Source organism: Apodemus sylvaticus, chromosome 15 (assembly GCF_947179515.1).
Source record: "Apodemus sylvaticus chromosome 15, mApoSyl1.1, whole genome shotgun sequence".
Taxonomy (NCBI): Eukaryota; Metazoa; Chordata; class Mammalia; order Rodentia; family Muridae; genus Apodemus; species Apodemus sylvaticus.
In genome coordinates, this window is record NC_067486.1 from 20,189,790 (window position 1) to 20,216,129 (window position 26,340).

Here is a 26,340-nt window from a genome sequence, read left to right on the forward strand (position 1 = left end):
AACAACTGTACCTCAGAAGCTCATTTAGTCATACACATCTCACCCGACGTGGGTGTGACCATGGTGAGAGGCCTTGTGAGCCACATGAGTGTTCTCCTAAGGACTGGTTTAGAAAGCGGCACTTACCTGAGGACTTTACTTGTCTTCACTGATCTCTCCTTGCAATGCGGCAAGGATGGTGGAACTGTCTGGAACTAGCCCTTTGTGACATTTGCCCTAAGACAGCGCTGACTCTTGTAGCAGTCATATAGACTTAGCTGGTACCAGCCAGACTTGTCTTCTCTTTCACTTGACATGGGATGTGACTAATGTTTCTGTGTTATTTCCAAGCTGACAAGATAACTGTGTATGCAGTATTTCATTAAATTCTGTTAAGGGGTGGTTATGACCTACGTCCCTTTCTGCCACGTGAACGAAATGTGTTTATGGAACATGGGAGATGAGGAAGGCCAGTAGAATGCTGAGAACTGCAGAATTCTGGGTTCAAAGGTCAACTGCTAGCTGTGTGATGCTGACTTGTTCCCGCCCATCTCTGAGGCTGTTTCCTCACGTTCATAAGCATAACTACCTTCATTTCATCTCACAGAGTCCGATTAAAGCTTGAGTGTATACTGTCCTGGGCCGCATGGAGAAACTTCTGTCAAGCCAGGAGTGTGTACACACAATGGTGGGTCCCTAAGACTGGGTCATAGCTCTTGTGTTTGTGTGTACATTATATGACGCCCAAATGATTGTAGAAGTCATCTGATGATATGCTCAGAAGCTATCCTTCATGCTGAGACAGGCATGACTGTATAACTAAAGACCACCAACAGTGGCCAGGATGTGGTACGCGGTAAAGGGTCACAGGATAAAAGTAGACATGTCTCCAGCCCAGTCTTCCAGCTTCAAAGTCCTGAGCTACCATCTAGTAGGTTAACTATATTCAAATAGGCGTTCAGCTACACACTCCCGGTACAGTTAGAATTCTATGGAGGCATGCTCGTTTGCAGAGAGTTCTCCTTACCTGCCATCTCCCTCTCACTGGATCTTACTGTATATTATATCTGAGGCCAGGCTTTTAACCCAGAAATGAACGAATGCCCGGTGTCATCTTGGGTCACAATTCTTGTGCTTGACCCTTCCTTGCAAGACATGAGCAGGCAGGCTCTGGGCTGGGGGCGCACTATGGTTGCTGGGTCTCCAGGTACGCCTCACCAGACTTCACTGTCCCTCATAAACCAGAAGGACTGAGGACTCGTCTATGTTAACCAAAGGCTCAGACTCCTGAGCAGGACAAGGGAGCACCAGACGTCATTAGAAATGTGTGCTCAGAGTGTAGACATCTTCACAATGAGAGGTCAGGAGGCCGGGGGCGGGCAGTAAGAGTGAGATGGGGAGGCCCAGGGTACCCATCGGGCTGACGAGGGCCAAGGAGGCAACTCTGTTCTGTGGGATTTGTGTGTGTGTGTGTGTGTGTGTGTGTGTGTGTGTGTGTGGTGTGGTTTTTGGTTTCTAGTTTTGTTTTGTTTCCTTAGGAGACAGGTCTGATCATATAACCAAAACAGAAGAAATCCGCAGCCCTGGTCACTGACAGCTAAGGACACTGGCAGCTTCTTTACCTCCTCCACCAATGTCTGGATTTATCAAAAAGTACTCATTTCCGGGAAGCACTCATTCGGTCGTTTAAAAGGAAGACTTTCATTTTCGGTTTTAAAATAACCCCTTCTCTCTTATTTGGACAACAAGTACACGCATAACGTTTCTTTGGAAGGGTCACTCAGGTTATGTGGTGCAGGCTGCCTTCAGCCTCAGCGTTCTTCCGCCTGAGTCTCCTGAGGGAACAGCAGGCGCACAGCACTGTGCCCAGCTCTTACAGCTAAATGGAGTATCTGTGTCACCGGACCCCGGGAACACCTGAGCCTACTCCCCTACCTCTGTTCTAATATTTAATAACAAATTAAGTTGATATATGTATAATGTTCCATATAAAGTGAACACTAAACTTGTAAGTAAATATGTTCTATCGTTTTGTGCTGTTGTCCCCCGCCCCCACCCTTTATTGGTTTTGTGTGTACCAAGGAAAGGGCTCTGGGGAAAGGAACCTATCACAGAGAGAATGAGTACCTGCCTTCAGCTCCTGGGAGCCATGTGATGCAAGGAGAGACTCGACTTCCAAGGCTGTCCTCTAACCCCCACTGGCTCATCAATATGGCACATACATGTGCACAGGTACACATAAATAAAGAGTCACAGGTACACATAAATAAAGAGTCACGGTAAAACAACAACAAAGAGCTCATTCCCTTCTTAAGTAATTCATCGAACAGGATATTTAACGTGAAGAAATATGGGAACTCGGCTATAACAATAATACTGTATACCTTTCTTACAGTATATTATATCTTGTGTCTTCTTTAACAAACTTGTTTCACTCAAAGCCCCTAACGGTATATACACTGCTGTGTCCCTGCTCCAGATACTCACAATTCCCTGCTCTGGCCCCTCACATGCACACCCAGACTTTCAGAGGCTTCCCTTGGTCCTTGAAGCAGCCTACTGCTCACTGCCCCTTCATGCATGACATATGCCGTATCTTCTGGGTGTGTCAACACACAGTATGACAGTGGTCCTCACTCACACGACACCTGAGCAGCTAGCTGACTGCTTTCTCCTAGGCCCCTGTGCCCGGTCTGTGTGAAGGCACAGCCGAGAGCCGCACTGGCAGTGTACGGAGTGACCAGCATTGATCGAACTCACCACTTCGTCCACTATCTGGTTATCAGACGGGGATATCAGCCATTCGATGTCCAGGGGTCCCTGGTCTTCAGGGTCCAGAGTAAACTTGCATGGTAGATACGCAGTTTCCCCTTTTGCTTTCTCGATCCTCTGTTCAGGTGTAATGATGCTCAAACCACTGGTGAAATCTGCAAAAAGAACCACATACAAGGGGCTAAGCCTCTGCTACTGCCCTGCCACATGGCCCTGGGGCTATTCACGGGAGCACGGTGATGTAGGGCGGGCTTGGGTTCCGTGCAATGGAGCTCAAGGTCTGTGGTGCCTTTGTAATGAGTCCACTGATACTGCAATAGTCAAACAATTCCCTTTAAAAGCACTGTGAACTTCCCAGATGCAAAGGGAAAAAACGTTTGCACTGTTGATGGGCTGAAACTGGAAACTCATAATCCTGTCTCCACCGACCAAGTGTTGGGATTATAAGTGTTGGGATTATAAGGGTGCACTACCGAGCCTGACTACAAATTAGTTTTGCTACAGCTGAAGATGCAGCCCAGTTGCCTACTTCCGTGCAAGACCTACACTTAAATCTCAGGCAAGTGAACAGTGGACTTTTTGTGCTGTTTTTTGTTTGTTTGTTTTGTTTTGTTTTGTTTTGTCACTGAGCATACTGCCCACATCTTTAATTACGACACCAGGGAGGCAGAGGCAGGAGAGTCAGAAGTTAGAGACTGTCTCAGGAACAGGAGCGGGGAAAGGCTTGCCGTCGACTGCAGTAGAACATTTCTGAACCCCAGCACTAAAGGAACCCAATGGAACCAGACAGGAGGACTGAGAATTTGACCACCCACTCCCAATTCCATAGAGAGACCCTTGCTCAAAACAGGCAGGAGGAAGCCCACACCCCATTAGAGCACATGCCTAGCGTTTAAAGGGCTCTTGGGTTCGTTCCCTGGGCGCCATTAAAAAAAAAAAAAAAAGCCAATGTTGGTTTTTCAAATCAAGATCCAAGGTATGAATAGTCTAGTCATTAGCTTGATTTACAACACAAATTCATCTATAATTCATCCATCGGGTACATCTTTAAAACTATTTACAACATCACCTAAGTTTCCCCAGCTCCAGTTTGCCATGTCTGCTAGTTCTTCTGTGAGTGCCTTTAGCTTACTCTTCTTTTGTTATTCTGAGTCGGGGTCTCACTCACGAAGCCAGCCTGGTCTGGAATTCACTTTGACCTCTAGGCAATCCTCTTACCTCAGGGTCTAAGCTGCTGGTATTTTACAGGCGCGAGCCACCACCGGCAACTCTGGTAGAGCCCCCATGTGTTCACTCCAGCTTCTCAACGATGGTCCAGGGCATGAAGCTTCAACCGTTTTGTGCCAAGAGCTGCGGCCTTACCTCCTGAGCCCCATACTCTTCCAGACTTGGATGTGCAGTGTTGGACCATTACACAACAAAGTCTGGACACGGAGATTATGAACGGTACCCAGGGCCTGCCTCGCCCCCATACCCACACTGTCCACCTTCCCTACCCCCTTCATCTTATATCCATCCTTAACACATTGAACAAAATTAGGAGTCCATCACTCCCAAGTCCTCACTCTCCACAGTGACTATTTGATGATGTTCCTCCAATAATGTGTGGTATCCTTGCTAGTAGATGAGAATCAATCTTAATATGCTACCTATCAGAAATACACTGTTGGTATAGTTGAAGAACAGGAACTAAAGAGAAGCCATCATCCTAAGATTATAACAGTATCTAAGGGCATTCCTCAAACATAATAATAATAATAATAATAATAATAATAATAATAATAATAATAAAAGGCGTACAAATCCTCTGCATCTTAAGTCAGAACAGTGAAATGTAACAAGGATGCACTGGGCAAGATGCAAGGTCAAGCCTCCAGATGCCTTGCTAAGTCCATTCTCAACTTCTTAAGAACCACAGTGCAAACAAAACCTGTGGGAAATAACCAAAGTTATTTCTGACCAGCAGTTGAGACTGCTCAAGATACAATCACACCAGACCACCAACACCCCACTTTTATGTCAGCTTCCTGGTCTGGATCAGTACCCCGGGTGAGCCCGGAACTTCCTTTCTCAGACTGGCCTAGCCTGACACCCACGGATTTCGGGGTTAAGTCTCTAAAGCTGGGGTTGGTTTCTCCGTAGCGAAGGTTGACGATGCCCCATCTAAACCTACTGGCTGAGACCAAGCAACTGCTTCGCATCGTCCTGAAAGTCTTCTGGCCTTCGGTCTGTCTCATGTCTACAGATCTATTTTATTAAAGTATGGCTTGACACTGGCATCTCTAGAGTCCTTGCTGAAGAGATACTGGAATTGTTGGGGTCATAATTTCTCAGAAACAAGGTCCTGTGCCTACCTCCTTTTTGGAATGTGAGTCTATGACCTCGCCACCTTCCAGTTAAGTTTTCTGTCTTTCCATCTATGTTTCCACGCGTGACCACTGCACCGTTAGCTCAGGCTGGTGTGTTTGTTTTCCTTTAGACATCTATGGCACGGCTGACTCAGCAGCCACATTCCGTTGCATGTCCTCAGTACTGGGCTGCTTTTCCTCCCAACGCTGCCTTGGAGTTTTAGGACCCGTTAAGGCAGAAATCCTGACTTACATTACGTGATTAGTTTCTTTAAGTGGGGGAGGAACCTGGAAGTAACTCTCAGTCTCTTAAAATAGTCCCTAGTTAATTGCTGAAAAGAATTTGAGATGGAATTATATTCTGTTCAGTTTTAGAACTGTCAGGGAAATGCAAAGTCTTGCCTAAAGAAAATCTCACATTTCAAGCGGACTGTCCTGTCTTTCCCTTTGTGGGTGGACAGCACGATTAGGCTATATTGCAAATACTCCAGGATTTTACAAGTGCAGTTGCATGTGGGCAACCTCAGACATCAGGAGATGCTATCCTGCAGGAGGTATTTAAAGCAGATTAGTAAATGAATCTCGGTATTTCCTTTTTTTTGAAATGCAGTTTGCTCCTCACTGGGTTGTACTAAAAGTGAACTGGAAATCAATCTCAAGACCCTCACAAAAAGAGTTCTTGAGTTTCCTAGCAACACTAAGAGCTCTCTCCAGAGGCATCTTTTATTTTTATTTATTTTATTTATATTTATTTTAAGCAATGAAGTATGAGCCAGTCAGAATTGTATAAACAGAAGACAGATATACTCGATCAGGTCTCCTTGCAGTGACTCTGTAAGCTGCTCATTCTGCAGGACATTGCTTTGGTAGCCTAACTCGAAAACTGCGTGCAGGTTCAAGCAGTGTTTGAAAACCCAATCAAATATAATTTTATTCAAATTGATTTTTCAGGGTTTAATAAAACATATGGCACACAAATTCAAGCCACAAGGCCTTCCAGAGGCCAGTTATGAGGCTCAGAACCGGAGCATATAAACAAACGGAGAAGCCCATCCCGCACGGACACTAATTGCAATAACATCTTCCAAGCCTCTGCTTGCTTTTCTTATCTCCGATTTCTAAATCCATTGGGTCTTTGGAGATTCTCTGCTGCCCAGGCTAACTGAACATCAAAGTGATGAGACTTCATCAAAGGGTATTCTTCAGCCCTGGATGCCACCTCCTACTAAGTCCTTAGGAGATCCGATTCTACGAAGAAAGGCACATAGAGAAAAGGGCGGTAGCCCTCTGGACAGATGGCAATGCGCTCTCCCAGAATAAGCTAACTTTTCAATATGGCGGGTCCCCAATGAGCTCTTCCTTTCAATCATGCAAAGTTTGAAAGTGTTAAGGAAATTTAATAATGGCATTTTTTCTTTCTTTTTTCTTCAGAGAAGTAAAGGTAAGAGCTTTAAATTATTTTGACTAAGAATGCTTAGAGAAAACGGTTGGGGTTTTTTTGTTTTGTTTTGTTTTGCTTTTTTAAAGAAAATGGGAGGGGGAGATGGCTGTGAAGGGAAAAGAAAGTGTTTATGGAAATCATTACTTTGTAAAAAAGACAGAAGAGCTTCAAACAAGAGGATGAAAATGAGAAGAAACCCAGTATCTTATGTGGTGTGGTGAATGGCTGAGGGGAATGGCGAGTTTGTAATGGAGTTCATACAATACGCCACTTTACCCAATGACCAAAGGGACTTTCAGTAGACCACGGAGGAAAGCATATGGCTCCCATTTCACAATACAGCCTTATTCCTGCAATAGCACCTACCAAGTTAAAATGCATTAGCTTACCATGACGATAGAAAACCTTTGAAGTGTATTTGCAGCACCGGGAATGGGGGTGCCCACCTTCAATCCTGGGTTATTTGGAAGGCAAACTCTTGAGTTTGAAGCCACACTGACCTATATATAACAAGGGTCAGGCAACCAAAGCCACATCGTGATGAGACCTTATGTCACAAAGCAAAACAAAACAACAAGTATACTGAGAAAAGAAGTCAGGGAGGTGGGTGGTGATCTGTTTGATTGCAACCATGTGACTTTCTACAAGAGGGCCAGGTTAGTCCAGTGAGGTGATCAGAGGAGGGAGGGATGGCGGGAGGGAGTGTGGGGCAGGTTTCTTGGTGCCACCCTGCCCGGTGCTACAATGGCCAACACACCACTGTGCCTTTGTCCATTCTCTGTACGATAAACAGAGCCATAGACTTTGGGTGACAGAAATATGTCACAGGTTCAGGAGTCTTAGCAGATGGACCCCTTGGGCAGGGAATGCCGAGACAGAAAGGGTCCTGGCTGTGTAAAATAACCTGAGGTGTGCAGGAACTCCATGTACCTCACACTCAATCTAAAAATATAATCTAGAACTGCAGGAATGCAATGTGATATTATATTCCACACATAAAATTGATTACATGTTTAAAAAAGCAAATTTGCCAAGCAAGAACGTTTACATCTGTAATCCTAGCACTTGGAAGCACAAGAGGTTGAGGCTAGCCTAGGCTTCATAGCAAGTTTAAGGCAAGCCTGAACTACATAAGGAAGGAGATTCTGTCTCAAAAACCAAGGGCTGGAATTGTAACTCAACTGGTAGAGCAATCGCCTATCAAAAACCAAAAATAAACAAAAAAATCCAAACCAAACCAACCAAACAAACAAAACACCAAAAAAAAAAAAAAAAAAAGACAAAAAGAAAACCAAACACAAAAGCCCTTTGAGGTGGTAAAATTGAATCTCACTTCCATTAATAAAAGTATAACTAAATCTCACCCTTTTGGTTTAATTTTATTTACTTACCTAATGATATAGTCAAATCATAGCATTCAAAAGAAACATAACCTTAGGCAAACAATATATACAGCACACTAAGTACTGAAACCTCCTGGAGAACTGGCCTATAGTTGACCGTTCCCAAAATCCATGTGGGAAAGTGTTTTTTGTGACTTGGAGACACTGCCCGTAAGGTAAGATCTGGCTGAGCGCTGGAGAGAGTGCATGAGGGCTCTCCTTAGGGTGCGGTGCGGACTGAGGTAAAATGATATCTACCTACGAGGCAGAGAGAGAGGCCTCTCAACAGAACCCACAATGGCTGCCACCCTGGCCCTGACTTTCCCAGCCTGCAGATTTGTGAGAATACAAGCCATCCTCTCCTGTATCCTGTTACAGCAGCCTGGAGAAACAAATACAGGCCCAGAAAGGTCCATGGAACGGGTGGGCGAGCGATTTATTACAATGAGTCTTCCTTCCAAGGATGAGATAAAAATGCCGAGAATTCACACACCTCAGTGTGTGTCGGAACTTATGCGAGAGACCGTCTAAGCAGGAAATAATTTATACCCAGGAAGAGGTAGAAACTGTATTAATTTTATTTCATTAAACTTCATTAACTTATTTAACTAAACTTTATTAATTTCTTACAAGTCAGGTATCACTCTGAGGTTGTAAATTCACTTACAAAGCTGCACACGAGACACCACAAACAACACTAGACAACTGTCTTGCTTATGAAATACAGTTGATGTTATATAACACTGTCACTGTCACCTTATTAACAATGTCTATGGGGTAGAGGGACCTAGCAGAGGACTTCAGGCTCCCGCCATCACACCCCACGTAGGCTGTGCTGGGTATAGAATCCAGAACTTTGTATGTGTTATGTAAGTCTCCTGCCACCTCTCCACTGAGGGGCCGGTGAGATGCATGCGGTTTTAATAACTGTTAAAACATCTTCTGACACTACAGCTGAAAAATACTATTTTTAAATCAGGTTTTGTAACAATCAAGAATTCTGTTTTGGGGCTGGAGAGATGGCTCAGCAGTTAAGAACACTGACTGCTCCTCTGGAGGTCCTGAGTTCAAATCCCAGCAACCACATGGTGGCTCACAACCATCTGTAATGGGATCTGATGCCCTCTTCTGCGGTGTCTGAAGACAGCTACAGTGTACTTACATATAATAATAAATACATCTTTAAAAAAAGAATTCTGTTTTATGCACACACACACACCCCTCCGCCAAGGCCATCTTGTTAGTGTACAGACTTCCTTGTCTTTAGAAGAACTTACTTAGGTTAGTAACAGAATGTCTCCCAGGTCAGATAATTTTGATAAGATTCTCCAGGACTGCCTGGAGCTGAGTCACTGGGCCACCTTGACAAAGCACACCCTGGAGTGCGGGACAACTCCAACCTCACCTTCGCATCCTCCTTTCTCCTTCTACCATTGGCGAGGTCTTAACTCTCTTAAAATCAGAAACCTGCTTGGACCTGAACTGGGTTTGTGCAGCATCAGGCAAACTGTCCCTGCAGTAGCACCAGGAAGAGAGCATTCCTCAGAAGAGCCCAGTCCCCTTCTCCGGAAGATTGTGGAGCTTCAGACTGATAATTCTGGCATTTTCTTTTCACTTCTGGAAAGTCAGGGTCTGCTTTTGAAAACTGCTACACAACATGTTTACGTGAAAGATCAGTCATCACCTAAACTTCCCATTTATAGCATGCCATAAAACCACATTGGGGCCTAGAGAGATGGTGCAGTGGTTAAGAGCACTGACTGCTCTTCCAGAGGTCCTGAGTTCAATTCCCAGCAACCACATGGTGGCTCACAACCATCTGTAATGGGATCTGATGCACTTTTCTGGTGTGTGCTCATATTAATAAAAATAAATAAATAATATTAAAAAACCCTACATTGGATTTTACAGTAACTTTAAAGTAAAAGGGGCCAAATTTCAAGAAGTAAATTCAACAAAGCAGCGACCCACCCATTCATGAAAAGGATTGGTAAGAACGAGCACAAGTTTGTAGTTTAATCGCAAATACTACAGACTTGCTAGTAGTGACCACATCCCGTAGGAGTCAAGCCTGTGCCAAGAGAAAGCTGGTATCTACGCTATTTCGATTGATCCCTTCCTGTTTCACTAATCCGTGTCAACCTTCTTGCCAGAAAATTCCTCTACGATTAGTAATGCTTAGAAAAAGTCACCTGACTCCCCCGTTTCTATCGTAGAGGGGGGAGTGGGTGGCACTGACTGGGCTGATTGCACCAGCCCACACGTGTAATCCCAGCTACCTAGGGGCCGAGACAGCGGATGGGGAGTTTGGGGTGGGCCTGGGCCATTAGCAGGAATTTCAGGCCATACTGAACTAAACAGAGACCTCTCTTGAAGAAGACAAGGGGAGAAGGTGGGTAGAGAGAGTCAAGGGAGTAGCTACACAAGTTGATATAATTACTTCTATTACTCCTTTTATGTGTTGCTGTGGGGAAGAAGAAATCACTCAGAGGGAAGTAGACATTTACAGACAGAGGTGGGGTTGCTAAGGTTTAGTTGTTCAATTATCACTTACATCTGCTAAGATAAGGATAGCCAGATAAATTAGCAACAATAAGAACCAGCCCAAGGGTACCCTTGTATTTTATAAATATCTAAAAGTGAGGCCGCCACACCAAGGAGAATCCCATACCAGGTACCAGGTAAATAAGCTGGGATGAATACCAGTCTTTTTCAGAGGAAGTTGTTTTTTTGAGACAGGGTCTCACTGTGTATTTCAAAGGGACTTCAACCTTGAGACCCACGTACCTTGGTCTCCCGGGTGCTAAGATTAGAGCTATATACAACACCCAGCTTGAAACCGTCTTAATAAACAGTGAGCATACTCATTAACTGCCTAGTGCTTTTCAGAATGCTCTACAGAGATTAACTCTGAGTTCTCACTAACAACTCAATGGCAGAGGTAGTCGCAGTATCCCTATTTTGCAAAGCAAAGACACCAAGAGGTAGCTTAACTTCTAATGGAACAAAACCAGATCCATCCAGTTGACTGCGGCTCAACCTGTATGGAGGTGGGGACAAAGGGAAGGATAAGGGGCTCCTCAGCTGCCAGCATCCTGCAGTTAGACAATGGAAGACTTCACCCCCCCCTCCCTCCCGCCATCAGAAACCCATGTGACCTGTAGGGAGAGGATGGGTTAAACTTGCACAAATCCTTTTCTACACAAAGCTTTGCATCTAAGTGCAGTGCCCACAAAGGCCAGAAGAGGGCATTGAATCCTTTGGAGCTGGAGTTCCAGGCAGTCATGAGCCAGCCACAAGACATGGGTGCTAAACTCTGAACTTGGGATTTCTGCAGCAGCAGTAACTCCTGAGCCATCTCTCCAACCCCTACACCAAACTTTTAAGTAGTGTCTCAGGCAGAGCACATGATTCAAGGGTCTGGGTGGATTGTTCTTTTTAGTACCAGACTAGGAATCCGACATCAAATTTGGTGCACACCTACACACAGACACAGCTATGTGTCATTTTAGACACGCTGCCTCTCTCTGGGCTCAAGCGTAAATTGAAGGTGTAGAACTAAATTTTTCTATTTCAGAATTTAATATCTTCAAGTCTTCAGCCAAAAAGATGTCTTTGACCTCCATCGTCCCCCCCTCCCCAACTCCTCCTCAGCTGGGGCTGTAAGGTCAGATCTGAGTTCAACCTTACAGTTATGAAACTGGACCTGAGTACTTTGTAGCCTCGTGATGATGTTTTCCCACTTACGATGAAAACTAATAATCGAAACGCCATCTAGGTACTGCGCTACTAAATCCCAGTACTCTAGAGGCTGATGCAGAAGGATGTCCATGTGCCTGAGACTAGCCTAGGCTATATTTGAGAGTTCAAGGCCAACCTGGGCTACGCAGTAAGACCTTGTACTGAAAAATGAACAAATGAATTGTAATGATGCCTACATCACTATAGGATCAAATGAAAGAATGCACGTAAGCCTCGGTAGTCCAGGGTCTGCAGAGTTGGCTCAGTGGTGAGGAACACAATGTTCTTCCAAAGGTCCACAGTTCTATTCCCAGAGCATCTCTAGGTAGCTTACAACTACCTATAACTTCACCTCCAGATATCCCATACTTCCAAATTCTCAGGCAGGCCCGCGCGCGCACACGCACACACACACAGATACATTGTTTAAAATGTTTTTAAAGAAGCCAGGCGTGGTGACGCACGCCTGTAATCCCAGCACTTGGGAGGCAGAGGCAGGTGGATTTCTGAGTTCAAGGCCAGCCTGGTCTACAGAGTGAGTTCCAGGACAGCCAGGGCTACACAGAGAAACCCTGTCTCGAAAAACCAAAATAATAATAATAATAATAATAATAATAATTTTAAAAAGGACTGGCTCAAGCATACACCAGTGTTCTCTGTTCAGTAGACAGCAGGGAATACTCTGCCACCTTAATAGCCCATCTCAGGCAGGCATTATGGCTTAGTTAGTGGAGACCTTGTCTAGCATGCAGGAAGCCCTGGGTTAGATCTCTACCATGGCATTAATTCAGGCGTAACGGCGTGTGCCTATATGTCCTAGGGATTCTATTTCTGTGATAAAACACCATGACCAAAAAGCAACTTGGGGAGGAAAGGGTTTATCTGGCTTATACTTCCACAGCAACTGAAGGGAGTCAGGGCAGGAACTCAAAGAGAGCAGGATCCTGGAGGCAGGAGCTGCTGCAGAGGCCATGAAGGGGTGCTGCTCACTGGCTTCCTCGTCATGGCTTGCTCAGCCTGCTTTCTTAAAGAACCCAGGGCCACCAACTCAGAAACGGAACCACCCACAATGGGCTGTGTCTTTCCCTATCAATCACTAATTAAAAAAATGCTTTACAGCCAAATCTTATGGAGGCTTTTTCTTCCACGGAGGTTCCCCTCTTTCAGATGACTCTAGTTTGTGTGTCAAGTTGACACAAGACTAGCCACACAATATGTTATAAATAAATATACCAAACTAATCCTTCCTGATAGGATGTAGAACTCTTAGGGTCTTTTATCTATAACACTTAGTAATAATGTTATCCAAACAGAAAGAACTCAAAACTTATTATGGAAGGAGAGGACACTGGCCTGTTATCTACTAGGCGTTATGATCACTAAGTGACCTAGGTCAACTCCAACTTAGTGACACTATTTGGCTACAGAATGGGACATATCCCACTAGAGGGCTGGGGGGCTGGGGGAGGGGTATCCAAGCAGAATCAGAAGTGGCTGCTACATTAGGGAGCGTGACCTTCAAGAACAGGGTGAAAACAGTAGACAGCCTGAGATCCTGCCAAACAAGGGGCGTTTGAAATGAGAAATGTTGAACACGCTTACAGGTCGATAGGAGAGGAAGGAAAATTGAATCAAACACAAATACATGCAGTAGAACATTCATGCTTCAGCATGAAAACCTCAGAGAAATAAAACCTGGGAAACAGAGGATAAGACCTTTTAAAGATGGAACTACATCGTACAATTATGTTTTGGTTTACACTGAGGTGTAAGAAATTCAATTGAAGAGACCTGCTGGCCTGCATTTCCAAAGCAGGCGTACACTCACTTAGAATAAAAGGCGACCACAAACCTATGTCTGACCCCCCTCCAGACTGTGTCTTCTTGTTTCTATGTCTGGAAGCCCATCACAACACCTGGCTCAAAACTGAGATGACTTGAAATGAATACTGACTATAAAATTTAGAAGCCAGGACCTAGGAAAATGTAAATAGTCACGGGAAGGCAGGCGAGGAGCATGCAGATACGAGGAGCACTGAAGTGGACCCAGAGCCTCCCTCCCCCACAGCCCTCACACAGACCCTCTCTTGAGAGGCAGCGTTCACATTTCAACTCTGGCCAGCGCCCTCTCGCCCTCTCCTACCCACTGAACAGCAACAATCTTCTCCTTAGGGTCTTTAATTCAAGACTTCAAATGTCTCTGACTAAACAAAAGCAGATAGGCTGTTTTGCGTTATGTGTGAAAGTAGACTGGTTGCCATGGTGAATACTTCCATCACCTTCACAAAATGCTATGTAACACTGCATCTTAGGAAATGGCCTTTCCCTCGTTGCTCATAAAAACCTTGAAGCTACTTGGCCAAAGCAGTAAGAAAGCATTCGAATGAAATAAGAAACATAACAAGCAGACACACTCAAACCAAAACCAGTAAACAATGTTCCGCCTTTATAAAAATTGCTCAGTCCTACAGAGGAGGTCACTTACATCCGGACGCACATGCCTAAGCTGGCTGCTTTAATTATAGTGGTCATGCCTTCCTATGTCTGGGAACTCCTCCTCATCCATTACCAGGGCCATTGTATCCAGTTATTTGGCACCCTTCCACGACCACATTTATTTCCCCCGTGAGCAAGTTTAAGACAATAATTTTTATGCATACATTTTTCTAACTTCTGTGTAAAACGTGCACTGTTCATTATTATCAAATAAGGGGTGCTGACATAGTTTTGTACACGTGTGACAACTGCTCAAAGGACTGAAGGAAACTAAATAAGAAACAGGAGAGTTTATTTAGCTCACTGCCAACAGAAAATACTGTGTGACAGGGATAATTATTTGACAGGTAAAACCTCCCAGGAATAATAGAAAGCCCTACTCCATTAGTGTTAAGGACACACTGCTTCTGTGCATTTTCAGTCGGTGTTTGTTCTAGGGCTGACCACAGCAGAGGTATGCTTTGAGCTCTAGATCTCTGGTGGCTAGTATGACAACTGCCACCCACTAGACAAGTGGCTAGTGCCTGAAATAGACGCTGAAGGGAGCTACTTATAAATAGAAACGCTAACCAAATTTCAAAGGCTACATGGAAAGTAGTTAATCTCAATCAATATGTTTAATGTGATCACATACGGAAATGTGTTTGATATAAACCAGGTTAAATCAAAGTTACTCAATTAACTTCACCTTTTCTTTTTTGCTATATCTGGAAGAAAGTGTTGAATGGCCCATGGAGGCAGCATTTACATTTCTGTTGCACGGTACTGCGTGACATCATGGCCACAGTTTACTGGATGCAGGCTTGGATTCCTGCAACGTTGGGTTTTTTTTTTTTGTTGTTTTTTTGTTTTTTGGTTTTTTTTTCTCTCCGAGACAGGGTTTCTCTGTGTAGCCCTGGCTGTCGTGGAATTCACTCTGTAGACCAGGCTGGCCTCAAACTCAGAAATCCCCCTGCCTCTGCCTCCAAGTGCTGGGATTAAAGACGTGCACCACCACTGCCGGGCGATTCCTGCAACTTTGAATGATGGAGGTCCTTCTTATCCCAAAACTATTAAGAGAATAGATTCAAATAAAACAGTTTTTCAGAAACAAGGAACCCTGAGTGGTGGCCTGTCCCTATAATCACACACAATCACAGAGCTCCAGAGATTGTAACTAGGGGCTAGGGGTGGGGCCGGAAGATTAACTCCAGCACGGTCTGTACACAGAGACCAGACCACATCAAAGAGATAAAACAAAACCAATGGACTATACTCTCTCTCCTATCTCAGCCTTAACTCCTTCAGGATTGGTCTGAACTGATCCTGTTCTCAATGAATGAGTTAAAGTCTTCTCGGCTTCTTACTGCAACACTGCTCTGGTTCAAAATGAGGTGAAACGTTTATGTCTAGTCCAAAAACATGGGAACTTTCCTGGATTTCAAGTTCAAAACTTTCTTTACCGGTAAGCCTGAAGACGTTGGTGACAGTCATCAATCTAACCACTTAGCAAAGATAGGACGTTTACTGGAAAGTCTGAAGACATTGGTGACAGGCATCCATCTAAGCACTTAGCAAAGATACTAAGCACTTTACATATTTGGCACACTGTTTTGAGATAGCCCTTAGGAATCCTTGACAGAAGTTCATCTGTGCAGTCAAAAGTTCTTTGGGAATCCTGGAATCCTAGAAAGTTCATTGGAGAAAGCATCCCTGTGTCTTCAGAAGATGCAACAGCATCCAGAAATCTCCTTCCTTCTTGTAGTCTAAACATCACATCCAGGAAACTGACTTGTTTCCAAGAAATTATATTTTCACAATGTCTACATGTTAGTTCACTGTGCTAGACCTTTTTCTCAAATACTAAAGAACAAACATGGAATCCTGACACTGGTCTCATATAATACACCCTACAAAAAAAAAAAAAAAGGCCACCATGGTTGTCCTGTCTTTTCCTACTGCCTTCCTGCAGTAGAGCAGGAAACAGTCTGTCAATTACAATCAACTGGGAATACTGCCGACTCTAGGTAAGACCTTAAGGACTCTAAACTAGCTAAGCATGGCTTCAGATCCACAAGTGGGGAATCAAATGATCGCTGGCTGTTGCTAAATGGAAACCACAGTTCACTTGGCCCCCCATTACCCAGAAGTCAGCTAATGAACTAGAGCAAGTGAATCTGCAGAAAAAGATGAATAACAACATCCCCAAAGAAGCAAGAAGCAGGTTCTAGTTTTCTGAAGAAATCCTATTACAGTGTCAAGGGGGACCACCCACTCTGCTCACATTCCTCCATCTGTAATTTCAAACCAAATTTAGAAATTTAGAAAAGAAAGGACGCAGAAAGGTCACGCCTCTTTACTCTCTAGTGTCTAGGAAACAGTAACTCCAGAGGTAGGATTCCTGTAATCCCATCTTCAGGGAAGGAGAGACCCGAGGATCCCTAGTTCTCACGCAGACCGAGATACAGAACGAGACACTGAAAATATTGAAACATAAAATGTCTTTTGAACTACATGTTCATACCTGTCTATGTGTGTGCGGGTATATATGCACGTGGAAGTCAAAGACAACTTCAGGTCTCATTCACCAGATACCATGAACCTTAACTTTTTTGAGACACTCTCCAGCCTAGGAACTCACGAAGCAGGCTAGGCTAGCAGCCAAGGAGCTACAGAGATCCTCTATCTCAGCCTCCTCGGTGCTGTGATTCTAAGTACGTGTCACTACAGCTAGATTTTTTTTTTTTTTTAATTCTTCAATCTTTTTTTTACAGTCCAGTCTTTATACCCCTCCGGATCCACCCACTGACTGTTCCCCATCCCATCCCCATCTCCAAGAGAATGTCCCCACCACACCAGGCCTACCTACTCCCTGGGGCCTCAAGTCTCTGGAGGGTTAAGTGCATCTTCTCTGACTGAGTCCAAACCCAACCGTCCTCTGCTGTATATGTGTAGGGGGCCTCATATCAGCTGCTGTATGCTGCCTGGTTGGTGGTTGGTGGCTCAGTGTCGGCACAATCTCCAGGGTCCAGGTTAGTTGAGGCTGATGGTCCTCCTACAGGGTCACCCTCCTCTTCAGCTTCTTCCAGCTTTTCCCTAATTCAACCACAGGGGTCAGCAGCTTCTGTCCATTAGTTGGGTGTAAATATCTGCATCTGACTCTTTCAGCTGCTTGTTGGGCAATGGGCAACCTTGGGATTTAGGAGTTGGGGGGATCCCCTCCAGAATATACCAGAAACCTGGGAGGAGAGAGAGTCTCAGGACTCAAATGGAGGGACCTTAGATGAAATGGCCTACAGAGGGAAAAGAACTTGAGTCCACCTCCAGCAGAAAGACAGGGCATCAAGTGAGGGATGGGGTTGCCATCCCACAGTCAAAAACTCTGACCCAGAAGTGTTCCTGTCAGAAAGAACTGCAGGGACAAAAAGGGAGAAGAGACTGAGGGAAAGGAAGTCCAGTGGCCCAAAGTGGGATCCACTCAAGGGGAGGCCCCAAGGCCTGACACCATTGCTGCTGTCATGGTGTGGTTATACAGCTGACCTTTTACAGGAAGGAGTTAGGTAACGGAACTCAGATCCTCCTGCTGACTGACAGGCCGACCCCTTTCCTGACTCTGTTCCTCTCCAGCTCGAAGAGGAAAAGCAATCATCTAGCAATCATTTTGGAGCACTAGTTCTCAACCGTCCTAATACTGTTACCCTTTAATACAGTGGGTTTGGGGTGACCCCCAACCCCAAAATTATTTAGTCGCTACTTCGTAACTGCAAGTTTGCTACTGTTATGAATTATAATGTAGTTAACTGATGTATGACTCCCAAAGGGCTCGTGACCCACAGGTTGAGAATCACTTGTTTTACACTATTATTTTTATTTTCTTAAAGAGCATAAGTCAGATGAAAACCAGGAAGCCAAGGCTCTAAGGTCATTCTGGTAAGACGCCACTTGTTCCCTGGCTTACTCTAATAATTATTTCAGAGTTCACATGTGTGACTTGCTGACCACTGAACGAACAGTCAAAATCCGCAGCTTAAATGTTTCCTCGATTTACTCAAAAAAAAGGATCTGTTCTCACCTGGTGGCTTATGTGCTGACAGGGGAAATGTGGAAAACCAGGGGAGGAAAAGAACGAGTAGAAACAGAATATTGAAGTTTAGGCTGGAGTGGAAATGGACTCTTTTCCTTCCTGAGCACTGAGCTGTCCACGGAGCTGGTCAGTTGGTACGGAACAACCTAGCCTTGCTCAAGTCTGCCACCACACCATCTCTGACCTTCACATGCTCTCTCCACTCTAGAGCCTTCCCCAGGGTCCAGTAGGCCATTCTGTGCCTCTCCAAGGAACAGGCACAGCTTCAGTGTAAGTCTGGAGGGTTACACAGTCCCTTATCTCACAAAAGAATCCAACTCCAGAGAAAACCAATTACAGAAGGTGTGCCCGGGATAGGCCTGGAGCACAAGGAAAACTTCACCTAACCAAGGCCAGAAGTTAAAGTCAACAAGGTTAACAGATAGCAAACAAGATACTAAGACCTGGAACAGCTCATGGCTGGAGGGACACAGCTGTCTTAGAGCAGGAAGTGAGCATAGGAGAAAGTCAAGTCAAATCCTCCACAGTTCTGCCTGAGGTTTTATTTTTATTTATTTATTTATTTATTTATTTTTTAGTGGCTGAGAAACAGACTTTCGTGTCAGAAGGAATGGTGCTCAGTGAAGTGTGAGTCTCACTGGAGGCGCCAAGTGTGAGGAGATGAGACACAGACCAGAGGCTGGGAACTTCACTCAGAGCGCAAAGGGTGAGAAATTAGCACTTAAGACTCCAAGTAGGAAGCTGCGCACCGCGTGACAAAATGAAGGAAGAAATTCACCAGGAAACAGGAAAGAGACTGATTATCAGGGTGGGAAGTTAAACAGTTCAAGAGGAGAATACTGTTTAATAAGGTTCTTTTCTTATTTTCATTTTTATATATACAGCTATTTTCCTGTATATACATCCTTGTACCATGAGCAGGCTGTGCCCTTAGAGCCTACAGAGGGTGTCAGATCTCCCGAGGCTACAGTCACAAATTGTCGTGAGCCCCCATATAGGGGCTGGGAATTGAACTTGGGTCTCGAGGAGAACAGTCACTGATCTTAGGCACTGAGCCAACTCTGTAGTCCCCAACAGAGCTATTTCTGCCACCAGATTCAAGAGGCTGGAGGTGTGGAGTGTGATTTAGCCAAAGAGACAATTGAGTCAGTAAATGCAGGCATCTGCTTCAAAAGATCTGGTGAAGATAGGAAAAAAGACAGCAAAGATGGAGAAATATAGGGTTGAAGGCATACAGGGAAGATGCTCAACGCTGATAAGAAGTTAGAGATGAGATAGGACAATCATCCTGAGCAACCAGGATTCTAGAGTTCATCTGCAGGAGGAACATGTTCCAATAACGAGGTTCTTGAGATTTTCGATCTGGAACGAGAATAGGCAAGATCTGCTTGCTTCTTTCCGGTTTGGAATTAGGGTTCAAGGGGACAATGGTCAAGGTCCAGTTTCTATTCTCCACTAAGCCAATGCCCAGTCGACCTATTAAAACCCAGCTTTCCTCTCTCACCACTACAGATAACTAACTGTCCTCGTGGAATCCACTGACCCCAATTTCACAATCGTTTGCTGGCAGTAGGACCAGCCTCGCTGCTCTGTGGGTCTTTAGGACAACCTCACCCTGTCTAGCTCGCCACGGTGGTCCTTCTAGCTTCCATGTTGGAATCTGGGGTGGCTTATTCCCAGACTAATGCTTCCTCAGTCTTACCCGGCCCTTAGCTGTTACTTCCGGCTGACGTCTCTCAGCATCCTTCCGCTGAACATTCAGGATTGCTGGTCTTTGACCCTCTCTGGGATCAGTCTGTTATTTTTTTCAATTTTGCCACTGTGTGGAGTCTTTGGTTATGGTTTGGTCTTTGGTTACCTCCGCCCTCATGGTTTAAGACCCTGGTCAAGGGCTGGAGAGATGGCTCAGTGCTTGCTCTTGAAGCAATCTGGGTTCCGAGAACAGAACCCACACCGTGGCTCACAGTAACTCCAGTTCCTTGGAATCTGACACCTTCTTTTGACCACCGAGACACCAGGCATGGATACATATATGTGTAACTTACAGGCAAAAGACTCAGATACATAAGGCAAAAATAATGGAGTATGTAGAAAACAGACAAATTTTCTAAAGCTGAAATTAAAGTTCACTCCCTTCTCCTTAAAGAGAGGAGGGCTTTTTGCCCTTTTGGGGCTGGAGGGATGGCTGAGGGGTTAAGAACACTGACTGCTTTGACTGCTCCCCCAGAGGTCCTGAGATCAATTCTCAGCAACCACATAGTGGCTCCCACCCATCTGTAATGGGATCTGATGTCCTCTTCTGAAGATAGCTACAGTATACTCATACATACATACATACATACATACACATACATACATATACATACATACATATGTATACATACATATACATACATACATATTTATACATACATATATATACATATATATACATATATATATAATCTAAAAAAAAAAAAGCCCTTGCACTTTATTTTCCCCCACAGACTGTGACATCACAAAAATCAAGCCAGAAGCTTTCCAGCTACTGCCTCTCCCATGAGGAACCTGTCACATCACCCAACACAGCATCCAAAGACCCAAGGGGAAGCCGAGCATTGCTGGGCAGCCTGTCTCCAGGGACCGCTCATGCTCAGACCAAGCCAGGAGTCCCACTAAGAGCGCGCAGTTCTGCCCAGAACAACTGCGCCGGTACCATTCGGAGACCATTTACCACCCCCACAGTGTCTCAGAGTCATGGGTGGGAGGGGCTAACCTGACCAGCCTATCATTTTCTGGCAAGCTCTCAAAACAGCCTTTACAGCTTTTCCACTAGACCTGGTCAGCAATGACTTCATATGTCACTTGTTAACATTAGAAAAAAAAAAAAACCTCAGGCCCCACCCTAGGCCATCTTATGAGTCATGTACAATAAGTTTCAAAACAGTGTTGTTACATATTTTATATCCACTGAGCTCTCCAACCGCCAAGAAATATCATATACCCTTTCACTGCAGATTCACACATCTTTGTGAATATGTTTTAGAATTTGCAATGTCAAACACTACTGAGGAGGCACCTAGCACACTTCATAGTATATAGTGTGCTATAAATACTTGAATGAATGGCCCTTTTGATCTATTAATCAATGGGAAAGTTTACTTAGGAACGTGGAACATCCTAATGTACTCAAATGACAAAGGACTGTCAGACAGTCAAATGGGAACTTACGGTAACAAATGGTGTGGTGGCTGATGCCTATAATTCCTGCTCCTAGGGGCTGAGACAAATAGATGACCATAAGTTCAAAGCCAGCCTGGGCTACAATGGTACACATTTCAGGCAAGCCCACCTAGCAACAGAGACTTCAGAAAGAATAAAAGAAAATTGAGATGGGCGTGGGGCAAGAAAAAGGAGAGGTAGAAAAGGGAGGAAGGGAAGGAGAAAGGAAATAGAATAGAAGGTCAGATTGAATGCCAGCTAACTGAACTGGAAATCATTCCCTTGTCCTATCAACAAGTTGAAGGTTACGGTGACACTATATGAGGTCACCCAGGTTTAGGACAGAGATTGGAAAAAGGACAACACTCCAAACCATGGGACTGCTGTCGTAGAAAGTGGGGAAGGACAAGTCAACGGGCTGGGAGGAACACACGGGTTATCTTCACCTTCGGTGACGTCAGCAGAGAGGTTAGGACAGGACAAGGAGCTCACGCTAGGGAGGCTCACTCCCAGAATCCCACCACCTCAGCATTCAGGAAGTGGAGCCATGAGGATGAGGGTCAGGTCAGCCGACCTCCGTAATAGTACGGGGGACCCAATGAGAGAGATGGATGGGAGGAGGGAGCAGAGAGGAGGAGGGAGCAGAGAGGAGAAGGGATGGAGAGACGCAAGTACGTACCAGTACCCTCTGGAATGACGGTATCAAGCCAAGTAATAGACAATTACCTCATACTTTTTTTTGTGTGTGTGGTAAGAACAGTTACAATATCAGCACTTTTCAAGACTGTTATTGAATACAGACAACATGCTCAGGAAGAGATCTCTTAAACTTCTTCCTCTGATCCAATGGAAACAATGCATCCTTTGGCCACCACCACCTTCTCAACCCCTTCCTCAGTACACCTATTCTGGACACACAAAGCAATTGATGTATACGGAGGACTGCAGCTTAGCCAGCGAGTGAGGGAGTCGGATTTTAAGTTCTATTCACATTGGAAGAGTGAAACCCAGCAGCACCATGTTAGTGAACAAACCTCCCGAAATGCTGGCGCTAAGATCTGCACCACAGATGGGAAGGACCGCACAAAGCCTCACCCCAGCTAAGGAGCTTGGGCAGCTAGAGGCTGTTATCATCAGGGAACTGACCCCAGTAGGTTGTCCATGTTCCAATGGATGGTTCCACACCCAAGCTTATATGAACAGCACTGATGGGGGACTCACTGGTTGTGAAAGAACATGAAGTAGCTGGCAGGGGTGGGGTGGGGGTCATCTGGGAAGAGCTGAAGAGAAAATGGGAGGTTGATAAGATCAGAACGAACCATATACAGGTAGGAAACCCTCAAAGAATTAGCTTTTTTGGTAATTTGTTTTTTGTTTGTTTTATTGTGTTCTGTTTTTGAGACAAGGTCTCTCTACAGACCTGTGGCTGTCCTGAAACTCACTATGTATCTGGCTGGCCTTGAACTCATATAGAGATTCACCCATTTCTGCTTCCAGATTGTTGGGCTTAATGGCTGGTGTAGGCCAGGCACGGTAGTGCATCCATATCTATAATCCCACGACTTGGGAAGTGGAAGCAGAGGAACCAGGAATTCAAGGCCCATCCTTGGTTAGAGGTCAGCTTGGTCTACCTGAGAACCAAACCACTTGAGGTACTTGGGGCTCATCCAGGCAGATTAGTTCCCAACAGTGTCTGTTGTAAGCATAGAAAAGTCTTGGATTCCTCAAAGTGACTCATAAGTACTCAACCAAGACCATGACATTAAAAGGCTAAGTCACAAAAAGCCTTCAATATCTGATACAAGGTCAAACCGGACAGCAGGTTCTTCCTAAGTGATGGGTGACCAGCGGTAGATGGGAGGATGCCAATTACGGGCAATCCAAGAGAAAAGTGGCTGTTTCAAAGGTATAATCTCACAGTGACACACTCCTCCGTGCCTCAGTTTCTCCACTCATACAATAGAAATGACTATAATACACACCTTGGAGAGTGTTGCTTGAGAGATTAAAGGAATGTAGAGACAGCCCATGGATTCGGGTGTAGGGAGTACACCCGTAAATCCAGCACAAGCAGGGAAAAGGCTGAAGGAACCCTACTGGTAAATTTGCTGTCTACACATCTGAGTTCCAGACAAGCCTTAGACTAGAGAGACCCTTAAGAAAAAACACTAGCCATTACAAAGAGTAGCACTTACCGACTGTGTGCAGCTCAGCCCGTAGAATGGTAGAACTGAGTTCCTAGTCCTAGCCCAAGAAGGAAGAGGATCACGTATTCAAGGTCATCCACCAGTGTCCAAGGTCACGCTCCAACATAAGTTGGAGACCAGACATGTTCGCAAAGTGGGGGGGGAGGGGAACACGCTTAATAACTGTTTAATCAAAGGTTTAATTTTACTACTATCCTATTATGGCTCCTAATCATATGACTTTGAACTACATAGGCAATAACTATACCTCAAGGGTTCCATCAGCATCCAGGACAGCATACAAAACTCTTTCAGACTTGCAAAGAGTCTACAGCAGGGCAGTATTCAATGAGTAAACCCTAGTTTGCAAATAGAAGAGTCAATGGGTGTTAGCACGGGCCCAGATCGCTACACTAAGAGCCAGATCTACAAAACTACTCAAAAAGTTTCTGAGGTATTTGAGCTTTGGATTTATTTTATTTATTTTATTTGTTTGTTGGTTGGTTTGTTGGGGGCAGGGGGTCAACTGGGAAATTTTGAGTTCTGAAGCACAAAAACTGGAGTGAAAGCAGTTGTCCTGTTTAGACAAAAACATCTGTCCTTCAACGGTATGTTCATCACACGCTCACACACACTACATGGATGAATGGCTAAGTACATTAAAATAGCCTTAATGGACAGAGTGACTTCTAGAGAGGTATTTCTGAAGAGGAAAAAAAAATATCCCATTGCTTCACAAGCAAGAAAAGAAAAAGATTGGTAGTCTTCGAATTCTACATTCCTGTTTCTGCTTTGGATGTATTCAACTTCGTTTTGTTTTACCAAAGGTGGGATTTATCAAGTAGACTGCTTCAACGACCTTTCCTGTTTTCCAGAAGACTTACTTTCGAAATTTCAGCCAAACCTAAAAGATCTATATCAAAAAAAAAAAAAAAAAAAACGTGGAGGTGTGGTAGCCTCAGATCCACAGATTAGACTTGTTAATAGAATGTTGATCCCATGAGTAATGTTCACAGCTGTGGCATCCAACAATGGAATTAACATTTCAGCAGGAAGCAGAGAGCCAATCCAGTAGGGCCGACCAGCTGCAGATCCAACCTTTCCAACCCAGGACCCTAAGCATCCATCTTCGGAGGCTTCGCTGGGTGTGCGTGCCTCTTAGAGTTGAACGTGTAAATCTTTTTTTAAGACTCATTTGGTTTTAAAATCCCTCCAAATGTTTAATATAGGAAATGAGACCGACTTGTTAAAAAAAAAAAAAACACCCTTAGAAAAAGATTAATTTCTAAGTGCTAAAATGCTTATGCATCCTGGGGTCGGGGCATTTTTTAAATGCCTTTTTTTCCCCCGAAAGAGACGCTCTGCAGCTGAAAGAGGTACTAGGCGATTTCTAACACCACACGCCTCACCACCTGAACGTCAATCATAACACACACACACACACACACACAATCAACTTATTACAAACCCGGGTAACTCCTCCCCAACACTGATTTCAGACCGTCGGGGCTGCTCGGTCGAGCTCGCCTTGTTCTTTGAGGCTAAAACCCAGCACCAGCTTCGGTGCTTCTTTCCTAGAGGTAGCCAGGGCGATTGACACCGAGCTTCTCAGTCTTCTCTCAAATAATGGCGTTTGTAATTCAGCCTCCCGGCTTGGACTACCCGATACCTAAAAACTCGCAGCCCGGAGCTTGGAAATCAGGGAAGGCTGGCGGCACACAACACCCAGGCAGACGCGGGAAACAGACAAGGGCAGATAAAGCAAAGTGGTCCCCAGGGTAAGCTGCCCTGGAGGCGCGCCCCACACGCCGCTCGGCGAGCCTCCTCCAGCGCCATCGGACGATCGGCTCGCCCTCCGCTGTCTCCCAGACACCTCCCGCCTCCCGCGCGGCTCCCGGGGACAGATGCATCCTCCCGGCTGGCGCGCGTGGCCCGGGCAGATCACCCGGTGCATGGGTGCCCATCCGCCGCAACCACAGCAGCGCCCCAAATTGAGCCGCCCCCTCCCCCCACGCCCCATTGTTCCCGGGAGGCCGCGAGCTGGGAGCGCAAAGGATTGGGACAGAGAGGTGCTGCAACTCACCCGCGATCCCGCACAGGATCACGAAGCGCAGTAGGCGCGCCATGGTAGTAGCTGCCGGGTCGCCGCTTGCAGGTAAAGGCTCTCTCAGCTGGGAGTCCTGGTTTTCCCAGAGCCTGGTACACTCCCGACTGGCTCCCGGCGGTGGCAGCAGCGAAGGCACCTCTGCGCCCCGCCCCAGCTCGGCAGGTGAACGCGTCACTTCCGGCAGCACTCGGGAGCCCCTAAGCAAGAGCCCACAGTGTTGGTGCCCCTGGGGTTGCCATGGAAACTGGGAACCAGCGCGCGTACCCCCGCCTCCTCCCCACCCCCCACCCCTCTAGGGAACCTTCCAGTTCCTGCAGTGTTGCGCTCTGTACACCTGCTTGCACCCCCAGCTCTCCGGAGCGTTCTTCCCCTTGGTTAGATTGCTGCTTTGTGAACTGGAAACCAGTGAGCCAGTCTCACTGCTGAAACCGCAGTCACGCCCTCCCCCAGAGCCCGACTCCAGGCCGGAATTGCTCCCTCTCCCTAGACCTTGAGCTAGGTTTCTACACACCACCAGCCAGCAGTCACCGCACCCTGTGGTCAGTGGGGTGGGAACCTCCTGGCACGCGTGTTTCCAGCGACTATCAGAGAGCCCCGCCAATATCTTGCCTTCTTTTTGAATGG

General features: G+C 45.5%; 1 protein-coding gene across 2 annotated transcripts in view; it reads right to left on the bottom strand.

Annotated features, from left to right (window-relative positions):
• The window catches only part of Cxadr (CXADR Ig-like cell adhesion molecule), a 51,345-nt gene extending 25,390 nt beyond the window's left edge, over positions 1–25,955 (bottom strand). For both annotated transcript variants that reach the window (XM_052158446.1, XM_052158445.1), the window contains exons 1-2: positions 25,693–25,955; positions 2,740–2,906 (exon numbers count right to left, since the gene is read on the bottom strand). In XM_052158446.1, coding sequence (XP_052014406.1) covers positions 2,740–2,906; positions 25,693–25,735 — 210 coding nt within the window. In that variant the 5' untranslated portion in view covers positions 25,736–25,955. The remainder of the gene's footprint in view (positions 1–2,739; positions 2,907–25,692) is intronic.
• Between the last annotated feature and the right edge of the window lie 385 nt (positions 25,956–26,340).